General features: G+C 37.2%; 1 protein-coding gene across 6 annotated transcripts in view; it reads left to right on the top strand.

The window, feature by feature from the left end:
* Window positions 1–23,991, top strand: part of ubr2 (ubiquitin protein ligase E3 component n-recognin 2) — a 90,608-nt gene that overhangs the window by 41,194 nt on the left and 25,423 nt on the right. For 4 of the 6 annotated variants that reach the window (XR_007955957.1, XM_052011090.1, XM_052011089.1 and 1 more), the window contains exons 15-32: window positions 541–724; window positions 3,549–3,610; window positions 6,327–6,437; window positions 8,013–8,078; window positions 8,689–8,811; window positions 8,980–9,043; window positions 9,342–9,466; window positions 10,712–10,764; window positions 10,856–10,958; window positions 11,364–11,412; window positions 13,732–13,886; window positions 15,757–15,859; window positions 16,570–16,679; window positions 18,559–18,639; window positions 19,460–19,641; window positions 22,007–22,206; window positions 22,554–22,647; window positions 23,724–23,885. Coding sequence is in view for 4 of the 6 variants with exons in the window: in XM_052011090.1 (XP_051867050.1) it covers window positions 541–724; window positions 3,549–3,610; window positions 6,327–6,437; window positions 8,013–8,078; window positions 8,689–8,811; window positions 8,980–9,043; window positions 9,342–9,466; window positions 10,712–10,764; window positions 10,856–10,958; window positions 11,364–11,412; window positions 13,732–13,886; window positions 15,757–15,859; window positions 16,570–16,679; window positions 18,559–18,639; window positions 19,460–19,641; window positions 22,007–22,206; window positions 22,554–22,647; window positions 23,724–23,885 (2,027 nt within the window). In the remaining 2 variants the exon portion in view is untranslated. Of the gene's footprint in view, window positions 1–540; window positions 725–3,548; window positions 3,611–6,326; window positions 6,438–8,012; window positions 8,079–8,688; window positions 8,812–8,979; window positions 9,044–9,341; window positions 9,467–10,711; window positions 10,765–10,855; window positions 10,959–11,363; window positions 11,413–13,731; window positions 13,887–15,439; window positions 15,707–15,756; window positions 15,860–16,569; window positions 16,680–18,558; window positions 18,640–19,459; window positions 19,642–22,006; window positions 22,207–22,553; window positions 22,648–23,723; window positions 23,886–23,991 lie in introns of those variants that run through there. The other 2 variants (XR_007955958.1, XM_052011092.1) reach the window with 2 other exon arrangements.

A 23,991-nucleotide genomic window follows, 5' to 3' on the forward strand; every position in this document is an offset into this window, starting at 1 on the left:
CTTAAGGATAGCATCAGATATATTCTTCTGTCTAAATTATCATCCCTTGGCTCAGTGTGTTTCAAATTTCGCAAAGTTGATTCTGCGATTAAGGAAAGTCTTCCACGGGACCGTGCCCTCTCCCAGAAAAAAAAATTGCTATTTTGTTTTGTATTCAGAAGTTTTGGAGGCTGCTATTTTTGCTGTTAGTAAAGAAGTTCATTAATCTCTGTCTAAATTTAGGATAGAGTACATCTGCATAAATCACAACTTGTAAATATTGCTAGCATGCTCAAGTCTAATATATAATATTCTGCAACATCTTGGGAATTTCTTGGCTGCAAGTTCACAACTATTCCATCAGCCAATTCTATTTGATTCTTCTGCTTATTCCTGAAGTTAATTTTTGATTAAATTTTCATATTCCTTACCAAATTCCTCTTGTTTCTACTAGGAATCATTATTTACTGTACAAATGAAGCTAAAATATCATGATTTGTTTCTTCAGTCTGCCTTATGGTCTTTTATCTACTAAAGGTAACTTTTACTTTTTCCCCCCAGGAAAGGGTCCTTATTGAAGCGTACAGGAAGTGTTTGATTGTTTTATTGCAGTGTCAAAGTGGGCCTTGTGATGGTGAACAGCCAATCACATTGAATATGTGTGGCCATTCTTTGGATAGTATACAGTATCGTGTATCTCAACATCAAGTCAGCATCCATTTGCCAGTTTCACGTTTGTTTTCAGGTAACTATGCATTTTCGGGAAAGTTCTGGAAATATTCAACATGTCAGGCAGCATCTGTGAGAAAACAGTTACTACTTCTGGTTGATGACCTTTTATTACTAAATTATTAAATTGAAAGATGTACAAACAAATTGCTTTTGTTTGGAATGAAGATTTGTCATGTGGTTGATGAGGGATGACTGCAGAATGAGCCATGAGCTTGGGGAGCAGTCAGTTCTTTAGGAATATTGAAAGGGGAAGAGAAATGAGGGTTTGTTCGGTGCCAACATGCCAGGTAGAAATCGAGCAAATGATACTTGGGACATAGAGGCAGGTAGATTGGAATGAGAGGTCAAGTTAAATCCTATTGTGGCTCTTGGAGGGAGAGCAGAAATACAGGAACGGAATGGACACATTTAAAGCCCTTGTCCTTAACCATGGAGGAGAATCTTCATTTGAGGATAAAGGAATACCTGACAGAAGCATTGGTTGGGAAGGTCATGTGATCATAACAGATGTGAGGTAAATGGAAAAACAATGAATCGTGTTCTTCCCTGAGGGTGGGTTGGACAAGGCATAATTGAGAAATCTGTGCGAGTCATTGGGCATAAAGTTGAGAGTGGTTGACAACCGATCTTCCGAAATGGAGTTGGAGAAGTTGAGGAAAATAAGAGAGTCATAGGCTAAACAAGCAAAAGTTAAGGATGGATTAAAACTGGAAACTAACTTGATTTTCCATTTCTGAGTGAAAGCTGTAAATGGTACTGAAATAATAATCAGTATGGGAAGGAAACAGTGTGTTTTACATTGTCATCGAGAAATGCAGCACGGAAATGGGCACTTTGGCCCACTGAGTCCATGCCGACCATCGATCACACATTTACACTGATCCCATTTTGTGTTCTCCACGTTCTCATCAACACCCCTCACATACACACTAGGAACAATTTACAGTGACCAGTTAACCTACCAACTCGCATATCTTTGGGATGTGGGAAGAAGCTGGAGCACTCAGAGGAAACAAGGAGAATGTGCAAACTCCACACAGATAGCACCCAAGGTCAGGATTGAACCTAGGTCTTTGTGGCAGTGGCTCTACTAGCTGTGCCACTGTGCCACCTCCCTGCCTCTCAGTCACCCTTCTCAGTTTCCATACACTGTCTCAGCTTGATTGAGCTGCCCTCACTCTTTGCTTTGGTATAATACACACCCTGACTCCTCAGCCCTGCCCCTCAGTCACTCTGTACTCGGATATAGTACACTCACGGCCTGTAGAACACAGAACAGTCCCTTTGGCCAACCATGATGCCTATCTAACTAATGCCATCTGCCTACATATGGTCCATACCTCTTGTTTTCATGCCTCTTGATATGTCTAAGTGCCCCCTTAAACATTGCAATCATATTGGCTTCTACCGCCTCCCCCAGCAGCACGTTCCAGGCACCTACCAATCTGTGTTTAAACAAAAACTTGCCTCACAAATCTCCTTTAAACTTTTCCCCAATCGCCTTAAGCCCATGCCCTAGAGTGACATTTCCACCCTGGGGATAAAGACTCTGACAGTCGACTCTATCTATGCCTCTCGTAATGTTATATACTTCTATCAGTTCATCCCTCAGCATCTGACGCTTCAGAGAAAACGATCCACATTTGTGCAACTTCTCCTTATAGCGAATACACTCCAATCCAGGCAACCTCTTCTGCATCCTCTCCGAAGCCTCCAAATCCTTCCTTTTGTGTGGTGACCAGAACTGCACACAATACTTCAAATGTGGCCAAACCAAAGTTGTATACAGCTGCAACATGACTTGCCAACATTATACTCAGTGTCCCAACTGATGAAGGTAAACACACCTGCACCTTCTTTACCACCCTTTCTAATGATGTTGCCACTTTCAGGGAACTCTGGACTTGCACCCCAAGATCTCTCTGTACATCAGTGCTTCTAAGGGTTCTGCCATATCAGATGAAAAAGCAGGGTTTAATTGTAGAAAATGAATGGAGTCAAAGTAGAAGTGCTCAGTGTATTTTGAACAGGCAGAGGGTGGTGATGTCCCAGTCTCTCTCGAAGGAAGAATTGGGTAAGCCTTTCACTTGTACTAATTGGGCATGGAGGTGGAGAGGCTGGAGGTTGATGGTTTAAAACAAACTGTTCAGGTCAAAACCAGAAGAAAACTCAGTGGTAGAAGGAGTTTTCAGATTTGCAGATGAAGATGGGAAAAAGAATGAACAAGAAAGAGAATTGAGATAGGAAGAAGTAAATTCTATGGAGTGAGAACAGGCTTAAATTATGAGTCAACTTGGGCATTTCTTATGAATTTTGGGAACGAGGTTAAAGCAGATTATATTGGGCATGGGGGGAGTTATGGTGTTAAACTCCAGAACTGAGGTCATTAGTAGTCTGGGATATGATGGTTTGATGTTAACGTGTTCTGGGTGAGATGGTTGATGGTCAGAGAGTTAGTTTTTATCTCTTCTAACTGAGCAATCATTCTGCCAAACAGCAAAGTCAACCTTGCAAACAGTCATTTTCAGGTTTATATGTCATATCAATACAAAGTATAATGATGGCCCTTTGTTGTTACAAATTTATTTCTGGTGCAACCCCCATCATTTAGCAATTTGGAGATGTTTTGTGGAGGAATCATACTTGGCCATTTTTGGATTTGAAATAGTTGTGAGATGGAATTTGTGTGGCAAATTAATTTGGTAAAGAAAACTGAGATAAGGTTTCTAAATCACTTGGGAATTTTGAAACACTAAATTTCATTTCGAGCCAAGTGACATATACAGATTTTTTTCATGAATACAATAATTCAAAGTTGTTTCATTTTTTCCTTTCAGGATTGCATGTACTTTTAAGCAAAACAGAAGTGGCATACAGGTTTCCAGAATTATTGCCTCTTGTGAGTATGATTATTTTAAAATGTTCTAAAATTAAAAGTATTTTCAAGTTCCCTGGTTAGGGACTTCAGTACCCAAAGGACTTGTCTATCATTTCAGAGATGTTTGGACCTGAGGTGATTTCAAATATAGTATTTCCCTTGGGTTAAACTAAAATGGATAGTTTATGTAATAATTGCAAATTCTTTAAAAAAATGTGTGGATTTTGATTAAATTTCAATTTATAAGCAACCCCTCTGGATATTTTGCCACATCGCCAGAGAGTGAGGTTTGAAACTGAAGAAGTAGTGGATGTTCACTTAATGCTTTTCTGATGAATATTTTGTATAAAATTCACTGGGAGATTTAAAGCAGAAAATGCTGAAAATATTGAACAGGTCAGACAGCATTCGTGGAAAGAGAAATGCAATGCTTTGGGTCCACACTTTTTATCAGAAATGGTTTTCACTAACCTTCCCCACCCCCCCCCCCCCCCCCCCCAACAATTAGTCTTCAGCAAAGGCCTCCCGTCACATTTAATTCTGAGCCTAATCTCTTGTTGAGCTCTTTTTCTACTGTTTTTGCCTCTGTGCGCACTTCTTTGGCCAGCTATCTTCATCCCAAGCGGTAGATATTTTTAAGATTGTTAACCAGGCTGATGTTTTTTTGGCAAACTGACCATAAGTTCTTTTGAAAGGTCATAACCCTTAGATATTAACTCTGCTTCTCTTTCTGTAGATGCTGCCTCACCTGCCGAATATTTCCTGTATTTTCTATTTTCACTTCAGATTTTCAGCCTCTGTAATTTTTTTTTGTTTTCTCTGCTTTTGGCAGGAAACCAAGACGAGGACCTCAAACCTTCTTTTTCCTTTTTCAGCCTCCATTTCAATATGCAAGTGTGCTAAGGCCATTCGTAATGTTCTGTTGCTGCTGCAGTTGAGATTAACCTTTTTTTTGTTTCAAACTGAGTATTCAATTGGGAAACTTCTTTGCCTGCATTCATTAACAACTTATGAGTGCTATCATTTGACTTGGAAAGGAATTGAGTAGATTTTTTTTTGAGTTCAGTGAACAATTCATAAACAAATAAAATTCTACCAAGCCAGAGAAATAGCAACAGGAAACAGTCACCCTACCATTCAATAAGATCATAGCGTCAACTGCCTTTCAACATCATTCCCTCTTTTGCATTCATCCTCATATTCCTTGATGTGCTTGGTATGCAAAATTCTGTTGATCTGATTATTATGTATACTTGGTGACTGTAACTGTGACCCTTTGTGGAGTGAATTCCAAAAGTTCACAACACTTCGAATTCTGGAATTTCTTTTTGCAGGAATCTTGCATGAATGGCCCTGTATTTTCAGGCCATGATAGCTCATTCTAGGCTTCACCACAAGGGAAACATCATCCCTGTATCAATTCTTTCAAGTCTTAAAGAATTTTATTTTTCAGTGAGATCACCCCACTGTTTTCTGAACTGTGAAATAGAACCTTTCCTCAGCTGTGGAGTTGTGCCCTCACCAACTCCTCATAATTTAATCTTCTCCACTCTCTTCATATCACCCCCAACAATCCCAAAAATCAATCTATTTCTTTGCACTCTGTCAAAGGCAAAACCTTGATACCCTGGGTAAGGAGGCTAAAAGTGCATCATTCTACAGGTGTGCTTTCTCAAAGGGTCCTACATCAGTGCAGCAAGACTTCATTATTCTTAAACTCCAATCATTTTGTAATAAAGGCATGCTATTTACTTTCCAGATTAGTTATTGTATCTGAATGTTAAATTTCTGTTATTTGCATTTAAGAATGCAAGCCCCACTGAATACTGATCTTTGTCAGTTCCAACCATTTAAATAACATTCTAATACTCATTTTACAATCAAATTAGATATATTTTTCAGTAATAGGTTTTGTTCTGTTTGCTAGATTACCCACTTACTAAACCCAGCAATGTTCCTTATCACTTTATTTCTGACATTTTGCAGCTTGGTTTTCCACTCAGCCTAGTAATGCCATCAAACTAGAATACATTACATTCTTATTGTATTGGTTTTTATTGTCACTTGTACCAAGGTACAGTGAAAAGCTTGTCTTACAAACCGATCATACAGGTCAATTCATTACACAGTGCAGTTACATTGAGTTAGTACAAAGTGCATTGATGTAGTACAGGTAAAAACAGTAACAGTACAGAGTAAAGTGTCACAGCTACAGAGAAAGTGCAGTGCAATAAGGTGCAAGTTCATCTGTGACATTCTGCATTTTGATTTTGATTCTACCCGCACAAAATCTCTCGGAGAAGCTTCATTACTGATTATTTTTGTGTATTTGTTCTGCCTGTCAATGATGACTAATTCTTCCCACCTACTCCAGATTCTTCCCTGGCCATGAGGATGATAACAGACATTTGGAACTGCTCACAGCTGCAGAGAATTGCATGGACTTCTACACAGCTTTGCCACCTTCCCAGCTGAATGACTTTGTTGTTCATTTTGCATACTTTTCCCTTGTTCACAGACAGCACAGATCTGATGCTTCCTTGAAACTAAAAGCTGACTCTCCCACAGCTCTGCCCTGGAATCCTCTTGCTCTACTTTCTTTGCTGATGTCTATTGTTTTTCTACATGTTTTACTTCATTTTAATCAGCAGGAATTTGTAAAGGCAGACACTTCAGCTGTTAGTTGTTTACTCTTCAGGCATTGATCTACATTTTATTTTAAATTAATTGTCCACAGAGTGAGTTGAGCCCACCATTGCTGATAGAGCATCCACTTCACTGTATGGTGCTTTGTGCACAAGTTCATGCTGGAATGTGGAGGAGAAATGGATTTTCCTTAGTCAATCAGGTAAATTGCAGTTATACAATATTTATATTATTTTAGTTGACAACATGTATAATATTTAGCAATAAAACTCTAATGAACGCTTGTGTTTCTCTTGTTCAGTTTTTTTAGCTACCTGATCAGGTGTATTTATAGCAAGGTTATTTCAGACTGCCCATTGTAGCTAAAGTTTTTGTAAAATGTTCTGGATGCTTTCCAGGACTTGTACAGGAACTAATTTTTCTAAGATCTTTGACAAACATAGTCTTTCTTAAGGAGGAAAGAGATGATCTTAATAATCTTAAGTATCATAATTGTTGTCCATTCTTTCATATTTGGCTGTGTGGCCATTGTAAAGACAAATTCCCCTCTGCACACTCTCCTGTGAAATCACATCCTTCCTATAGTCTACCACCCAGAACTGCATGTGGTACTCCAGCTGTGGCCTAACTAATGTTTTCTGCAGATGAACCATAGCCTCCCTGTTCTTGTATTCTATGGCCCGATGTAATTAAAGACAAGTATCTTTTATGTCTTCTTGACCACCTTATCTACCTGCTGCTGCCTTCAGAATGTACACAGAGGTCCTTTTTTTCCCTCAGTGAAAGGACTGCTCCTCACTATCAACAATACCGCCAATTTTCACATAATTAATGAACTTGCTAATCATAACCTGTATATTCATGTCTAGATCATTATTGTATATAACAAACAGCAAAGGTCCCAGTATAATTCCCTGTGATACACCACTGGTCACGGGCTTCCAATTGTAATATCAGCCCTTCACCATCACCCAATGCTTTCTGTCATCAAGCAAAATTACCCTGAATCCCAGGAGCTCTTTTGGGTCAGTGTCCTACATTGGACCTTTTCAAAGGCCATCTTTAAGTCCACGTAGACTAGATTTGCCACATTACCCTCATCAACACATTTTAAAAATTAAATACCTGCATAGACTTGCTACCTCTGCTGTTTGTTGCTCAGTTTTTCTTGCACTACTAAATCTTACTGCAGGGAATCTTGAGCCACTCTGCAGTCTAGTCTCAGATAGTGTCACAATTCTCTCTGTGCTTTCTGTTCAGCAATCATGGTTTTCTTCTAACAAATTTGTAAAGTTGAATTGAAGTTCTATGCTTGAAGTCAAAAGTTCTAGATTTTAGGTTTATGTTATGTTCATAATATGAATAATCTTGTGTCTTTTTATGTATTGACTGAAATTTTAATACGGGTGCCATTTTCTCCTACATTTTGTTTGTGGTTTCTCTTGCCTGTCGCTCCTGTTTTTTCTCATTACCTCTTATTCTTCTTTCTTTGGCTTCTTGCTTTTTTTCATTTTCATTTTGCATTAGATGTCCAATTGGGTGGTGAAATTACTTGGTAATTTAACTGTAATATGGGCATGGCAATAAATGAAGTATATAATAGAAAAAGTTAACAGTGTCTCTTAAGGGAAAAAAAATCAACATTTCAAGATTACATGAAGCAAAGTTTTTTCCCCTGAAGATAAAAGTTTAATTTTGTTATAGATATAAAAGTATGGCTGTTATTCTCAAAGGTTAGGAAATTTCACAATATTTCAATTTCTTTCCTCCCTGCCAGATCTACTATTATCACAATGTAAAATGCAGAGTTGAAATGTATGATAAAGATTTAATAATGCTCCAGGTAAGCGTCCACTTCAGCTAAATGTCTGCACTCACTGTACAAAGATATCATGACATTTTTAAATGAAAATTGAAAAGGATTTTGGGTTTTCTCTTCCTTGCAGCTTGAAATGGAACATAACTTTAAATGTATAAACTGCAGAACAGTTGTTGGTTATTTGGCTCCTCATGCCTTACTACAACTTATCAAGGCCACAGTTGCTTTGTCTTTCGTACATCTAATCTGATTTTCCGACATCTCGAGTACCTTTGGTTAATAAAAATCAAACAATCTCAGATTTAAAATTGATGTTAATTTTTAGAACAGCATTTAAAGTTTCTATCATTTTTTGCCTGTGGAAGTGTTTACTAATTATGTCCCGAGTTGTTCCCCTCTGTCGACCTGTCAGTTTCCCTTTTGAAAATTTTGATCAAAACATCTTGCATCTACTTTACGTTGTTGTTAGAGACTGCCAAAAGAGTTAAATCAACAACACTAATACGGCATGATTTCACATTTTTTGAGTGATTCTGATCACATTTATACATGTCATTATTACTTTTCATGAATAATTGTGGCCTGAGAACAGAATTAATGTCACTCAACTATTTAACAATACCATATTTTGCAGGCAGGAGCATCTATGATGGATCCAAATCATTTTCTAATGACCATTCTTTGTCGATTTGAGCTCTTCCACATATTTAATAATCCTGACTATGGAAAAAGATTTGGCTCTGAACACACCAACAAGGTGAAGTAGAAAATGTGTGGTTTCGAAAAGAATTGTGTCTTTTTTTTTTCCCTTTCATGGTATTGCGCAAATTATAAAATTGACAATTTCTCATTCGGATTTTATATTGTTAAAGTTAATCATGTAAATTTAATGAGGCTGTTAATTGTTTTAACTTTACATTTTCAGGATATTCTTCAGCAAAACAACATTCTGATAGAGGAAATGCTTCACCTTATCATGATGGTAGTTGGTAAGGCATTGTTAATTGTCATGTTTTTGAATTACTTCTCCAGATAGTTTATCAAGTTATTAATGGATCAATGTTACAACGTCAGCGGCAGGAGGAATAAGATGGAGATGACCATTCACTCTGCTGTTAGATTAAAATAGCAATTGTAAAGGCAGAGCAAAATACCTGCCTGCCTTCTCTTTAAGGGAATAGTATTTAGCTTGAAGCTGCAAGAGGATGAGGAGTATTGTTTTAATTTTTAACTGTTTCTTATTTCGTATTTTACTGTTTTAATCCACGTGTTTTGTTTGGGACTCAGGAGAGCGATATACTGCAGGGGTTGGCCAGGTGTCACCTGACGATGAAATCAAACGTGAAATTGTACATCAGCTATGTATAAGACCAATGGCACATAGTGAGCTGGTCAAAGCTTTGCCTGAAGATGTGAGTATACTGTGTATACAGAAGTTGACATTATGGCCCATGCATATAGAAAGATATTGCAGATGCCATTTCATTAGAACTGTGTAGTAGGTTGATGTCATAGTGTAAGTGGAATGCAGAGATGAAGCTATCTATCCTTTTAGCCCTGCTACACTGCTCCAGTTATGCTCAATATAACCTTGAAGAACTAGGTTATTAAAAAATCTTTCATGCTATGAAAGATTTTCATCACTATTAAAAACATTTCATGTAATGATATTGCTTCTCCCTTTTGTACTTGTTTTAGGCCACCTCCTTTTGCTTTATTTTGTTGCAAAATGAATCTTTTGCCTGGTGGCATCATCGCTTTTGTTATTTCTTTCCTGCCTTCCATCACAGAGCATCCTGTTATTTAGAACATAACATAGAAAAATACAGCACAGGAACAGGCCCTTCAGCCCACAATATCTATGTTGAACAATATGCTAAATTAAACACATCCTTTCTACCTGCACACGATCCATATCCCTCCATTGCCTGCACATTCATGTGCCTGTCTAAAAGCCTCTTAAGTGCCACTATTGTATCGGCCTTCACCACCGCTGGCAATGCATTCTATATACCTCCCACTCTGTAAAACAAAAACTTACCCTGCATATCTCCTTTAAACTTTCCCCTCTCACATTAAGCTATGCCCTCTAGTATTTGGCATTTCTACCCTGGGAAAAAGATTCTGACTGTCTCCCCTATCTATGCCTCTCATAATTTTGTAAAGTTCTAATACGTCTCCCCTCAGCTTCCAACGCTCCAAGTTTGTCCAACCTCTCCTTATAGCTAATACCCTCTAATCCAGACGGCATCCTGGTAAACCTTTTCTGTGCTCTCTCCAAAGCCTCCATGTCCTTCCTGTAATGGGGCAACCAGAACTGCACACAATACTTTGTGCGGCTTAACCAAAGTTTTGTACAACTCTTAAATTCCCTGGTGCAACACGCACAAAATGCTGGACACCGATCTTGATGAAGGGTCTCAGCCCGAAACGTCAACTGTTCATTTCCCTCCATAGATACTGCCTGACCTGCTGAGTTCCTCCAGCATTTTGCACATGTTGCTCCAGATTTCCAGCATCTGCAGTCTTTCTTGTGTCTTAAATTCCCTGCCAACTTTTTCAACAATCATTTATTACTCTTATTTTTGTTTAAGTTCTGAATGAGTGATCATTTTTCTAAATGGACTTTATTTTTAATTGGTGGTTCTTTTTCTTAGGAGAACAGAGAAACTGGAATGGAGAAGGTTATTGAATCTGTAGCTTATTTCAAGTAAGTATTGTTCTTGATGTGAAATATTGCAATAGTTACATGGAGCTTGGATGTCTGCTAGCATGTAAATTCATTTATTTTTCCATCACAGGAAGCCAGGTTTAACAGGAAGAGGCCTTTATGAGCTGAAACGAGAATGCGCCAAGGAATTTAATGTTTTCTTTTACCATTATTCAAGGGCTGATCAATCTAAGGTAAGCCTTAATTAGATGAATATGGAGTGTCTTTGGATCTGAACTTCAACTATTATGCACCGTAAGTATTAAATTATGTTTGGCAAGTTATGTCTTCTCTTCTCGCCCCTTCTTTCTGTTTCCTCTTCTACCTCCTGCCCTGTATCCAGTTATCACATTTCTTTTCGATCTGTATGATCTAAGCAAAGAACTTGTGCATTCTCTCTGTGTAATGCCATAACTTTTTGACAAAAAGTTTCTTTCTCAAAGCTGGTTATGACAATTTTTGGATATCCATGTGCATTATTTCTTCTCATTCTTTAGTTGAGGTTTTATATCCATGTTAAATTTATATGAATATATTTTGTGAGGTTTTAACAACAAATTGGACTCTTGTGTTTCATTTTAATGTTTTACTTTCTTTAGGCTGAAGAAGCTCAGAGAAAGTTAAGGAAACAGAATGGAGAAGACACAGGTATATTAAAAATAATTTCCATTCCTACAGAATTTTTCTCCTATTTTGAAGCTCATTTTCAGTCTCGAGAATGGTCTTCACTAGTGCTGAAATTAATCTAGTTCCATGATTTTATTTGCTATTCTGCCTTAGCTTCCAAACTGAACAATATGTAGCATACAGATAAATGGTAGGAGCATTAGATGCATTGCCAAATTGAATAATATACATCTTATGAGGAACATATTAGGATTAAGAGAAATGTAGACTGGCATATTTGTTCATTTTTTTGGATTAATTTCATTTTTCTGGGTGGGGGAGAGAGACGAGTTTTCCATTCATGTTCCTATTTAACCAAAAAAGTTTTCTAAAGCAGCAACAGGTAACGCGTGGATTAGGATAGGGTAAGGAACTTGCAACAACCTGACTATAAACAAGACAGGAAAGAGGGTATTAACAAATTAACAAAAGAAAGAAGAGAACTTTGAGTCTAACAAATGGTTGACCTTAAGTTGAGAGGAAATTCAATCAAGAATGAGTTAAACTTCTGTACACCAATGTACACCAAAACACAATAACTAAAGATAATCATATTTCCTCACAAAACAATAATAGACATTACTGAGGCATGACAATAGAAAAGTCAAGACCCAAACATGAAAAGCTATAGGATTCTGTATACCTAGAAAAGATAGAGGAGAAAAGAGTATTTTAAATAGTAGTCCTCATTAGGGATAACACTGACAAAAAGAATCCAAATACATGGAGGTAAGAGCATCGGATCAGTCTGCAAATGGGCTAGTAGTGGAAAGGGAGTGGAGGAAGAAACCGGAAAAGCTAGGGAAATAAGTAAAAAAAAACATTGAATAATAATCATGGAGATTTCAGCTACTCTGATATTATTTATTTGCTACGACACAGTGGAGGCGATTCAGCCTGTTTGGTCCATGCCAACTCCCAGCAGAGCAGTCTCATCAGTCCCTTTTCCCCCTTGTATTTCCTTGCAGCCTTGCAACGTATTTTCTCTCATTTGCCTATCAGTTTCCCCTTTAATTATTTTGCTGTATAATTGCACCAAGGGTTAATTTACAGGAGCACCCAGCAGAAACCCATAGGGAAAATGTGCAAACTCCATACAGACATTGTCCAAGGTCAAGATTAAACATATGTCTCTGGAGCTATGAGGCAGCTGCATTAACTGCTGTGCCGCAGTGCTACAATATTAATTGGACGTGGTAGGTGAAGGGGAAAGGGGACTGGGAATTCCTGATATGTAAACTGGAATCCTTTCTAAATTAAGATGTGGAAAGCCCATCAAGGGCAGATTCACTATTAGATCAAGTAATGGGGAATGACCCAGAGAATGTAAGGAAAGTAAAAGCAGTGAGTACCCAGGCGATGGTGACTATAGCATAATGCACCTTAAGAGGATAGAGGAGGACATAACTGACAAAAACTGATTTAATAGATTGGAGGAAAGTTAATTTTGAGGTACTGAGAATAGAACTTGGGAAGATGAAATGTGCAACAATATTGATAAATGATGTAGAACGAAAAATGGGAGACATTCTGGAATGGTGCTCAGCTGAGTGCAAGAAAAATATATTCTGCTAAAAGGAAGCAACAAGCTAATACTCATGAGACTCCATGGGTGAATAATTATGTGAAGGATCAATTGAGAAAAAGGAGAGAGAGCTACTTCAAGTACATAGCCAGCAGACGTGCATAAGAAAAAATACAAAGGGGCTAGGAGACAAGGCAGAGAAGATCAATGAAACTATCAGGCGCATAAAGGAAATAAAACATTTAAAAAAAGCAATAATTTGAAGAAGATGTCATGGACAAGAATAGAACCTCTAAGAAATTGCCATGAAAATACCACTGGTAACATTGTCAGAAATATGAAATGATTATTTCAGGGTCTCATGGGGCATATGATGTTGGATGGCATGATTAATGAGTGCATTTAAAGCAGAAAAAGGGATTATATTGAATAAATTAAGATGAACTTAGGTCTGGATCTGGATCATTGCATCCAAGAATTTCAAAAGAATTTTAAGGAATGGATCATCAGGAAGAAATTGTGGTGCTAGATGGCTGCTATATGCATCCATTTCAGGGACCTAGATCTTCTCCAGGATGAGATAGTCCAGTGAGATTAACTTTGGTGGTATGAAAAATGAAGAATATGTGAACCTTTGCAACGTAATTATTGAAATCTTGAGCCATGTTCAGAAATGAATCATTGTTGGATCGCTTTTTTGTTAAATCAGCAACCCATGCTAATTTGAGTACTGCTTCAAATGATAAACATGTTCATGAAACTGTTCTTTATTTTAGCTCTTCCACCTCCTGTACTTCCTCATTTTTGCCCCCTGTTTGCCAGCCTGGTAAACATCCTTCAGTCAGATGTGTATTTATACATTCTGAGAACAGTGTTGCAGTGGGTTGTGGAACCAAATGGACATGCTTGGACTGAAAGCATGTTACAGAGGGTAAGCCTTGCCACTTTTTTTCCTGAAGTTACATGTGGTTATTGTTGTATTTTTATCACATGATCACTTCAACTCAGCTAAAATATAATTTATTTAGTTGGGTCTTTCTGCCTCAAAGTCAGAAAATTATTTGGCGTTTTATTTTTTCCACCTGCCATTTCTTTCTTAACATTGGAATAAATATGTAGGCAGGCAGAAGTGCACAACTGCACAATGTGATCAGAATTGAGGACATTCCTTTTAAATCACTTATACCATTATGAAAAATTAGCTTTTAAAAGTTTTATTTTTGTCTTCACTCTGCCTTTTGCACATCATTGGTCTCTGAGAGAATTTGTTGCCTAATAACCAAAAAATCTAGCATTGCCAGTACACAGGATCACTCATTGATTGCCTGCTTTTCAGTGCAGCAGTTTTTGCCTTTTCTAGAATCTATGTGCTCTGGCAATTTAAAGTGCATGCAAAGTTAGGCAACTGATGTATCTAAAAGCCTTGAAGGAATTTCTGGCACCAAAGAATAGATCTGTCTACTGCATCCAGAAGTATCCTTAATGTAATGGTTCTCAAGCAAGACCTCGTGTGTGTATTTAAATTTAGTTTAATTGTGTATTTGGAGGTCATTACAATTCAGGACAGCTCTTTCAGTGTTTTGAAATTGCCCACCAGCAACAATCAGAACTTCATTTATGTAGCAGGCTTTAGTATTGCTAAACATCCCAAGGTGTTTCACAGAGGTATTTAAATTTAAGAGGAGATACTACGACAAGTCTAAAGTTTTATCAATGAGAGAGTTTAAGGAGCATCTGAAAGGAGAAAGGGGAGGGAATTCCATAGTTTAGGGCTGCGCAGTGGTTGAACAATCACATTCAAAAATGATTTACAAGCCAGAAATTGGGAAGCAGAAATAATGGGTCTTTTTGAAGCAATGCAAATTATGGCAAAAGAGATCAGATAAGAGGGAAACAAAGCATTTTTCACACAGTCTCATAAGAATCTGCGAAAATTCACAGCAAAGTATGCTAAATTGTATTTTCAACACACAGATAGGTAAAAAAAATGCAAGTCAGAGGGATTGACTCATTACTCAGAACTAATACTTAATTGAGGTGTTATTTCTGTGCCATACACTGCAGTTCTTTAATTTTAAAAAATGAAATTTCTGCATTGTTGCCTTTTTCTGTTTCTATATTATTTTTAGAAAATAGGAGCAGGAGTGGGCCATTCAGCCCCTCTGGCCTTTTCTACCATTAAATGTGATCACAGCTGATCATCCATTTCAGTACCCTTATTCCTTGATGCTTTTAGCATTAAGGGAAATAGCCACCTGCTTTTTGAATATATTTCATGATTTGACCTCCACAGTCTCCTGTGGTAGAGAATCCCACTGGTTCACCACCCACTGGGTGAGTCTTTTGCTCGGAATGTTCTTCCAATGCATACTTTGGTGTCAAGTTTGCAGGATAGTTGTAGATGTAATACCAGATTGTTTGTGATTATAATTGTTAAGACATTTTCTAAATTTAAAGTATATTTATCATTGTTCATTTTTCCAGGAACTCAGCAGGGAATTTGCTATGAAATTCAATCAGTGTCACCAGCTGACAGCTGTTTGTAGGTGCCTGGAAGTGCATTCGCTTGGTTCTGTAGAAAAGTGTTGTCTGACACCCGGTAACATCTATAATGATACCACTGAGTTTGAGGGATCAATGGAAAAGCTTGTGCATGAGATGACATCAGACAACTCTGGCATGTAGATCACACTGTAGCACTAGACAGTTGGTTCCTCAATAGGCGTTCAATGCTGACTTATTTGATTTAGATTGTCTTTGTACAGATGGCTTTTCATTGTGTCATAAACGTGTTCATGTAGGTTTTGCACTTGATTGGAATGTCTTTACTTGAAGAGAAACAACAATTAGAGAGTGCGAACGAAGACAGTGATTTTACTTTTAACTTCACATCAAAAGTTTCACGTATGTATCCACTGTGTGGTAAAAATTTGTGCAACTTTGTGGAATTAACTATTGCAGGGAGAAAGGTGCTATTTTTCTACTTTGTCCTCTTGTTCAGTTTATTTCACCTTCCTGCTCTAAATGAAAAAATAATCAAAGTTCTTGTTTAGTTCCAGTGCTGAATCATTATTCACTTGTGTAAACTGATTTGTCCAGGAATGAAAGCTTTGGTCTTTATTCCAAATTTACACGTATTTTCAGTTGTCTGTCTTTTGTGTGGGATACGTCTCTGTATTTGCCTGTATCAAATTGTTATCTCCAAAGCTTGGATTGTACTCTTTACAACTTGTAATGCGAATTCAGTAATACAGCTTCCTACTTTTTGATCACAAACCATACAAACCTGTTTTTCCCCTACCACTATGTGCTGCTACATGCAGGCTCCCACCCACCCACAACATGCACACACACCCAAGTCCACCACCTTGTTCTTTTCAATTCCTTTTACGTAACTTGTTAAGAAGTGTCCAGGTGTGATTTACAGAAGCCTGAGGAGAGTTTATCTAACTTAAAGTTTCTAAAGTGGCTGTTGATCTTTTTCTTGGACACACCAGTAAAATTATCTTGAAGTTTATCAATATTTTTAAGAGATTCTGTATTTGACTTAAGTTTTGCCTAAACGTGTGTAATTTGCACATTATCATATAGCTTACTTTGACAATATTTGGCAGGTCCTGGGGAGGCTCCAGAAAACTCACCTAGTATTTTGGCAATGCTGGAAACCTTGCAAAATGCTCCCCATTTAGAGGTTTATAAGGACATGATCAAATGGGTACTTAAGGTATGTTCTAGCAGTGTTAATCCGTTAAATTTGTTTCATGTGGATTTGTTCACAGTTAATCAGATGCAGATTTGAACAAAACTACTTTAGAGGAGGACATGTTAACTGTTAAATAAACTCTCCTATTTCCTGAAATGCAGTTTCCTCTCTGCTTCTATCTCTATATGTTTGGAAATTGCACTCTGTTTTATTATGCACCAATTTTAATAATATTTTTATTGTGCATTTTCAGCACCCAGAGAAACTTTAATCAGGTGCACACTTATGTAGAATTGGCAGTGTAACCTAAGAATTAGGTCCTTACTTACTGGAATTCCATTCAACTGAGAAATGGGAGACTATTTTCTCATGTATTCTCATGTTGCTTGGACTTTGTACCACGTGGCATAACATCAATCCATAATGAAGTGGTGTTTCAAATATTGCTGCCAATGGATTAGATAGTGGTCATTCACCCTTTGGGGTCTTTATTCAGATCTAGTCTAGAATAGGATGAAAATTTGCTCTGTCTTGTTAAGTACCAGCAACAAAAGAAACACACCAAGTCATGTGTCAGTGCTAGAAACTTTCTTTATTAATAACTACTTATTTATTAATAACTAATAAGAAAAAAAGTAAAAATCTTAGAATGTTAGACGTAAAAATGTTAGATATTAACCATATTAACCCAAAACTAAACCCAAAGTGTGTGTGTGACAAATTCCCAAAGTCCAGGAATAGTTCTCAAAGTTCATTTCAGCAAGCCATAAGGTGAAACATGAGCAAAGGCTTTTGCAAAACCACTGTTGACTGAAGAGAAAATGTAGAGAGAGAATAGAGACATTACAAAATCCAAATGTTCCACTGTGGAACCCATACGACACCTCCGTCACTGATGATCTCCACTGCTTTGTTCCAAAGTATCTGCCACCCCGAAAGGCATTCGAGACGACGTTGCCGTGCACACAAATACCTGTTTCCCACTACAGGTTAATGACAAAGTGGACTCCACTGCTTTATTACAAAAATCCATACATGGATTGTAGTGACAGACACAGTTATTGTTTTTCATCCATCGATACAGAGACCAGCAGGCAGGTTGTCTCTCTCCCCTCCTCTCTTTTCTGACTGCCTCTGACTGAACTAAAACGTCATCACGTCGTTATCTCCTGTTGTTGTGGCAATGCCACACACGCACGCACACACACTACTGTACAATGTCCAAAAGGGACATTCCCCAAATAGTGACCTAATCCGTAACAGTCTGTATGTGGACCTTAGCCCCATATCTTAACTAGTTTGCTTCATCCTGATACTGCGAGCAGCAGTAATTGTGAAAGAAGACAATGATCTACATTCTGCTTTCTTGCACACAATCACGTGCTGCAGTAACTTTGTTATCAGTATTTATCCGTTCAGCCAGGTAATCAAATTGTCATAGTGTGACTAGGAGGCCTTACAAGAATACGTGTTGGAGCTGCCTAAGTGACTTAGATGATGGGATAGGCAGTCAAGTATGCCAATCACACACTAATAAGTGATGCTGTGAGCAGTGTGGACTGAAGCATTATATTACAAAGGGACGTTAATTGTGTGACATTGGGGCTGCTCATTTTACTGTCCCTCACACTTGAGCATCCTAAATCACTCCTGTAAAACTGCAGTTGACATTGACATGAAAAGATGCAATTCAATTCGGGAAGTGGCATGGTATACTCTGGCAAACCAATCTCTTTTTAATTTTACAAAAGGTACCTGTTTAATTGAGCCTCCAAACCTGAATACCAGTGTATATGTTTTTTTTGCACAATTTTTGGAAATCTGTAAGAAAATTTATTAATGTAACAACATAATAATTCATTAGTGATTAAAATATAACCTAATGAATTTTGTTCTGAAGCTTTTTGGAGTTATTAAAAAGATGAGAGAACGGAGTAATTCAACCCCTGTCGTGGAGATAGAAGGGCACAGTGTGGAGGAGGTAAGAATGAATGCCAGACCATTTAACATGTACCTTCCTGATGCAGAATGTGACTGCATAATATAACATATTTAAGTCTTAAGAGGGTGGATAGACTTCCTGAGATATGTGCACTTTTTCAGAATATTCTAGTATTTTAAATATTATTAAAATAATTGAGTTTTTAGTGCACAAAAATATTTTAGTTTTAGCATATTCTTGTCTAACATTTCCCTTAAATTATCCATCAGACCAAATAATAAATTAGTGTTTTCATTTGTCTAAAGTTATTTCAGTTTTAGTTCTGATTTTTTGTTTTCATCTACTCAGTTGAATCTACATGAGTATTTATTTCACTTCCTCTGGCCAGCTCTTCCCTCTCCACCTTCTCAAAACCTGAATATTCATTGAATATCCTGTTCTACCTGTCTGAATATTCATTGAATATTCAGTCGACTTGAATTTGTAACATCCATATAATGTCCTTGAGCACCATCCACAGGGCAAGGCCTATGACAGTTCTTCCTCTGGAATCTAAGGTTATAAGACCATTCTACCATTGATGTGGCTATTTGAGTAAAAGCCCTGAGAATGTCAGACTTGACTAGTGTTATTGGACTTCCATCGTTAACCTACTTTTTTAGATAAGTTGGGTAAATTATCATTATTTGTATTATTGATGAACATTTTTAGATATGTTTAATATAGTTTATAGGTTAAAATTGTAATTTTTCAATGTAATAATATTAAATATTAACAAAAAGCTTGGAAATAATGCAATGCTTTTGCTGTGTAACCAAACTATTTAAAAAAGTTAATAATATAACTGTCCTTTTTATAGTGTTTACGAGATAAAGACAAAGCAGATCGAAAGCGGAAAGCTGAAATTGCTCGCCTGCGTAGAGAGAAGATAATGGCCCAGATGTCAGAAATGCAGAGGCATTTTATAGATGAAAATAGGGAATTATTTCAACAGACGTTAGAAGAACTAGAAGCTTCATCTTCCACTGCACCTGACAACAAGTAAAGGGACAGGATTTGTATCATGTACAGCTGTGTATATTTTGTATTCAAGCAAAACGTGCCATTAAGCAGATAATACATAGGAATTACTTTGAAACTATCATAAATGAACCACATTAGCCTTCCCCCAACTAAACAATTTTCCAGTTCAACATAGTTGCTTATGTTGATACATGAACAATTTTTCTTTTTTTCAATTCACAATGACATTACTGCAGCTCAGTCATGCTTTCACCACCAGTTTCAACACAATAATCACTACCAAGTTGATTACTCTCTCGCATTTTGTCTCTTGTGTTCATTTCCAATCACCCAAGTAGGTCCCTGGGCAGTCCTCATCTCTGATCTCAAGTCCAAGGTAGAAAAGCGTGAATGTTTGTCTAGGACACTTCGAGTCATTCATCACATTGCTGGACTATGGATTTGGAAGCTAACAAAAAAACACCTCCAAGCATCTTGAGTTTCTTGCTAACTTCCAAATCTCTTTTCATCTTTGATGCACCTCGATGTTTGATGCCTTCCATTGTGTTTTTGGCCTAGATGCAACATTGAAAAAACTCAGTGCAACTGTCATTAGTGTAAACTATCCCCATCATCCTGTTCTACCTGTCTGTGTTTTTGACATGGCTGACTACATCTGATTCTTTATTCCCCTCCAAAGATATCGCCTTCATTTTCGAGCTGAAAGGGATTCTCCTTGCCCAATTCCTTTCTTGCTGCAAAGGTGCTCTTCCATTCACTCAGTTTTATCTCTAGAATGACATGTACCAATATTTCCTTATCTCAAGGTCTTAACAGTGTAGTTACAGGGTTGATGTTTCTCCTGGGTTGGGTGCCTAGAACTTGGGGTCATTGCATCAAACTAAGGTGTCAGCCATTCAAGACTGAGATGACAAGATGTTTCTTTGCGCAAGGTATAAACGGTCTGTGGAATTCTCCATCAAAAAGGGTTAGGAAGACTCAATTGTTGAGTATATTCAGAACAGAAATGGATAGATATTCGAATACTAAAGAAATCAAGAATATGGAGTTTGTGCAGAAAAGTGATGCTTGTAAAAGATTAACCATGATCTTAACGGTGGAGTAAATGCAAGGGGACAAATTGTCTCCTTCTGCTTCTATTTCTGTGTTTTGTTCTTAAGAGCAAGAAATAGAAACAGTAATAGACAGTATAGCCTCTCGAGTCTGCTCCACTCCATTCATGACTAAGTTTGTACCTTGAGTTTGGGTTCTTGCCTCATCTGTATAACCCTTGAACCCCTTTAATGTCCATAAGCCTGTTGATTTCATTCTTTTAACATGTACAATGAGTGAGGCTTGTCAGCCAATTTCAGTAGTAAGTAACCAACCCAATATTGTATAATTTTGCTGATTTCAGACATACTGGTCAAAAGAAAGGAACTTCTCAGTATGTCTAGTCAAGTCCTTCAAGAATTTGATCATTCTTATTTCTCTAAATTCAAGGGAACATAACCTATAGGAAAGAGAATGGACTTGCCTCCCTTCCCAGAAGACAAATCTACTATATTTTATTCAATATTTTTATTTCAATATATTTTATTGGTATTTTATTTTACTCAGTTAAATGTATCCCTTGATAGATTAAAAAAAAGCTCTGAATAGTATTTATCAATGGCTTATGCAATTGCAGCAAGAATTTTTTACTCTTACATTCTCATTCATGTGTAATAAAGGCTAATGTAATACTTCCTATTTCTACATTCCAGTTACTGTGACTTCTGTGTCAGGACATTAAATTGTACATTTACTTGCATCTGTCCCTTTTAAAATAAAATTTGCCTATCCATTTTTCTTAATATGGCTAATTTTATATTTCCATGCATTATTTCCATTTGCCACCATCTTGTCCATTCATTTGACTTCTTTCTCCTCTTGCAGTCTCTTTGTGCCTTCCTCTCAGTTTATTTTCCTGTTTGCTCTGTACTCTTGGTAAACTTGTTGCTCTCAGTCTCCTCCCATAAATTGACATGGATTCTTAATAGTTGAGAGCCAAGCACTAATCCTTCAGCAGCACACAAGTTGCCATCTATCTAATTCCTGACTTGCAAACACAGCTCTGGAGAAGTGTCTTCACCTTGTAGAAGACTGCAGCAGTTCAGGAGGTTGGCTTATTATCACATTAGTAGAGACAATTAGGAGTGGCTTATACATGCTGGTCTTGCCAGTGACACCAAAATGAAAACGATTTGGTTATTCCATCCTCTTATCTGTTTTAATCAATTTCTGCTTGTGTGTTGCTCACAGTCAAATGAGCCCTAAACTTGTACAATAATCTCTCATGTGGCACCTTATTGAATAATAAAATTCAGGTATACTAATTTTATCATTTTGTTTTCCCCTCCAGCCCAATAGTTCCTGATGCAGCATTGATTGCTTTGGGCCCCAGACAAACAAAAGTTTTTGAGAAGAAGCAAGTTGTAACATGCATCTTGTGTCAGGAGGAACAAGAGATTAAAGTTAACAATAAAGCAATGGTTTTGGCATCCTTTGTTCAAAGGTCAACAGTCTTATCTAAGAACAGGACGAGAACCATTCAGGATCCAGGTGAATTTTCGCATTGGTATTTTTGAAGCTATGAATTATCCGTGAAGGAAAAATTCTTTATTGGGATCTCAATGATTTTATTTATATTTTCACTCCACTTTATAGTAAAGAAAATGGCAGATCTTAGCTGTGTTAGGCTATTCTTTAAATTAGATTGCTATTCATAGGGATGATAAGTGGCATAATATCGCCTGTTTGCCTAAAATATTTAAAATTGGTTTATTTTATTTGCTTGAAGGCAGTCAGTATTGTTTGAAAATCATGCTCATTGGAAACATTATTTTTAAAATTTAGCAGTTATTAAGTGTTGAAATCATTTTCAATGTGCTTTTATTTCTCTTCATTAGAAAACTATGACCCGTTGTTCATGCAGCCAGATTTGGCCTGTGGCACTCATATAGGTAGCTGTGGACACATCATGCATGCCCACTGTTGGCAGAGGTTAGTGCAAAATCTTAACAACAAATGCAATTCCCTTCACCACACAAACTGCTAATATTCTTTCTTTCAGTTATATTTCTACAAAAGATATAAGAGCAAATTGTAAAACTGAGCAGGTAATCCAAATACTGGAATCTTAATTGCACGTGATGCAAATCCAAAATAATTTTGGAGACTACAGGAGATACTGTGCAGGTTAGGCAACATCTGTGGAAAGGGAAACAGTTAAATTCCAATGATCTTCTCAAATGGTGGATCAGAGGAATTTTCAATTCTGAAAGAAATATTTTTTGCACAGCTAAAATCTGATGAGTTATTGTCCTGAAAAGTTGGTTCTGTATCTCTTTTCACAGATGCTGCATGATCTGCTGAGTACCTCAAGCATGTTCAGTTGTTATCACCGGAATCTTTAATTGGTCATTATCTCTTGTTACTGCCTGGAAAAATGCTTCAGCAGTATAAATAAATTATCATAAAAATTGATTAAGACATATTTCACATAAACTGCTAAAGTCATATGAGTATGTAACATTTCACAGCAAACCATTTAAATTTTTGTCCTCCTGCTTAGCTTACAGCAATTTTAAACCATGTTGTTACCAGCTGGAAACAAAAATATTCTTCCCATTCAGTAATGATATTTAAATACTCGTGACTACATTTAATGCCGTTAGTCCTATCTACTGTGCCTTTAACTTTTTGCGTGCCAAGCAGGATCTTGGGTCAAAGATTAAATGCAGTTGATTATCTTTTTACAGTTCTGCGCTACATTTTACTAATCTCTTCAAATGGTAGACCAGTGGAATTTTCAATTCTGAAAGCAGTATTTTTATTTACACAGCTGCGTGCAAAATGTTCAAATGCAAGAGTTAATTTCTCTTGAGCTTCATTTACAGGGGGCTATGTGGGAGGGAACGGTTAGACAGATCTTGGAGCAGGATAAAATGTCGGCTCAACATTGTAGGCCAAAGGGCCTGTACTGTGCTGTAGTGTTCTATGTTCATTTGTATGCAGAGTACTATATAAATTATTTGTATTTGATTAAAAAAAATTCAAATTAAGTATTCTTTTTGCAGCTACTTTGATGCAGTTCAAGCAAAAGAGCAACGGAGACAGCAGAGATTAAGGGTGCACACTAGTTATGATGTGGAGAATGGAGAATTTCTTTGTCCTCTCTGTGAATGTTTGAGCAATACTGTAATTCCTTTACTTCCTTCATCTTGGAGCCCACAGAGCAGGTTAGATTATATTATTATGTGTCTAGTATTGTGCAGGCTGAGTAACTCTATTTCTCCCCATATGCCCATTTTACTGATAATGAGGAAGCACAGACTATGGACAACA

This window comes from Pristis pectinata, chromosome 3 (assembly GCF_009764475.1).
Source record: "Pristis pectinata isolate sPriPec2 chromosome 3, sPriPec2.1.pri, whole genome shotgun sequence".
In the NCBI taxonomy this organism is placed as follows: Eukaryota; Metazoa; Chordata; class Chondrichthyes; order Rhinopristiformes; family Pristidae; genus Pristis; species Pristis pectinata.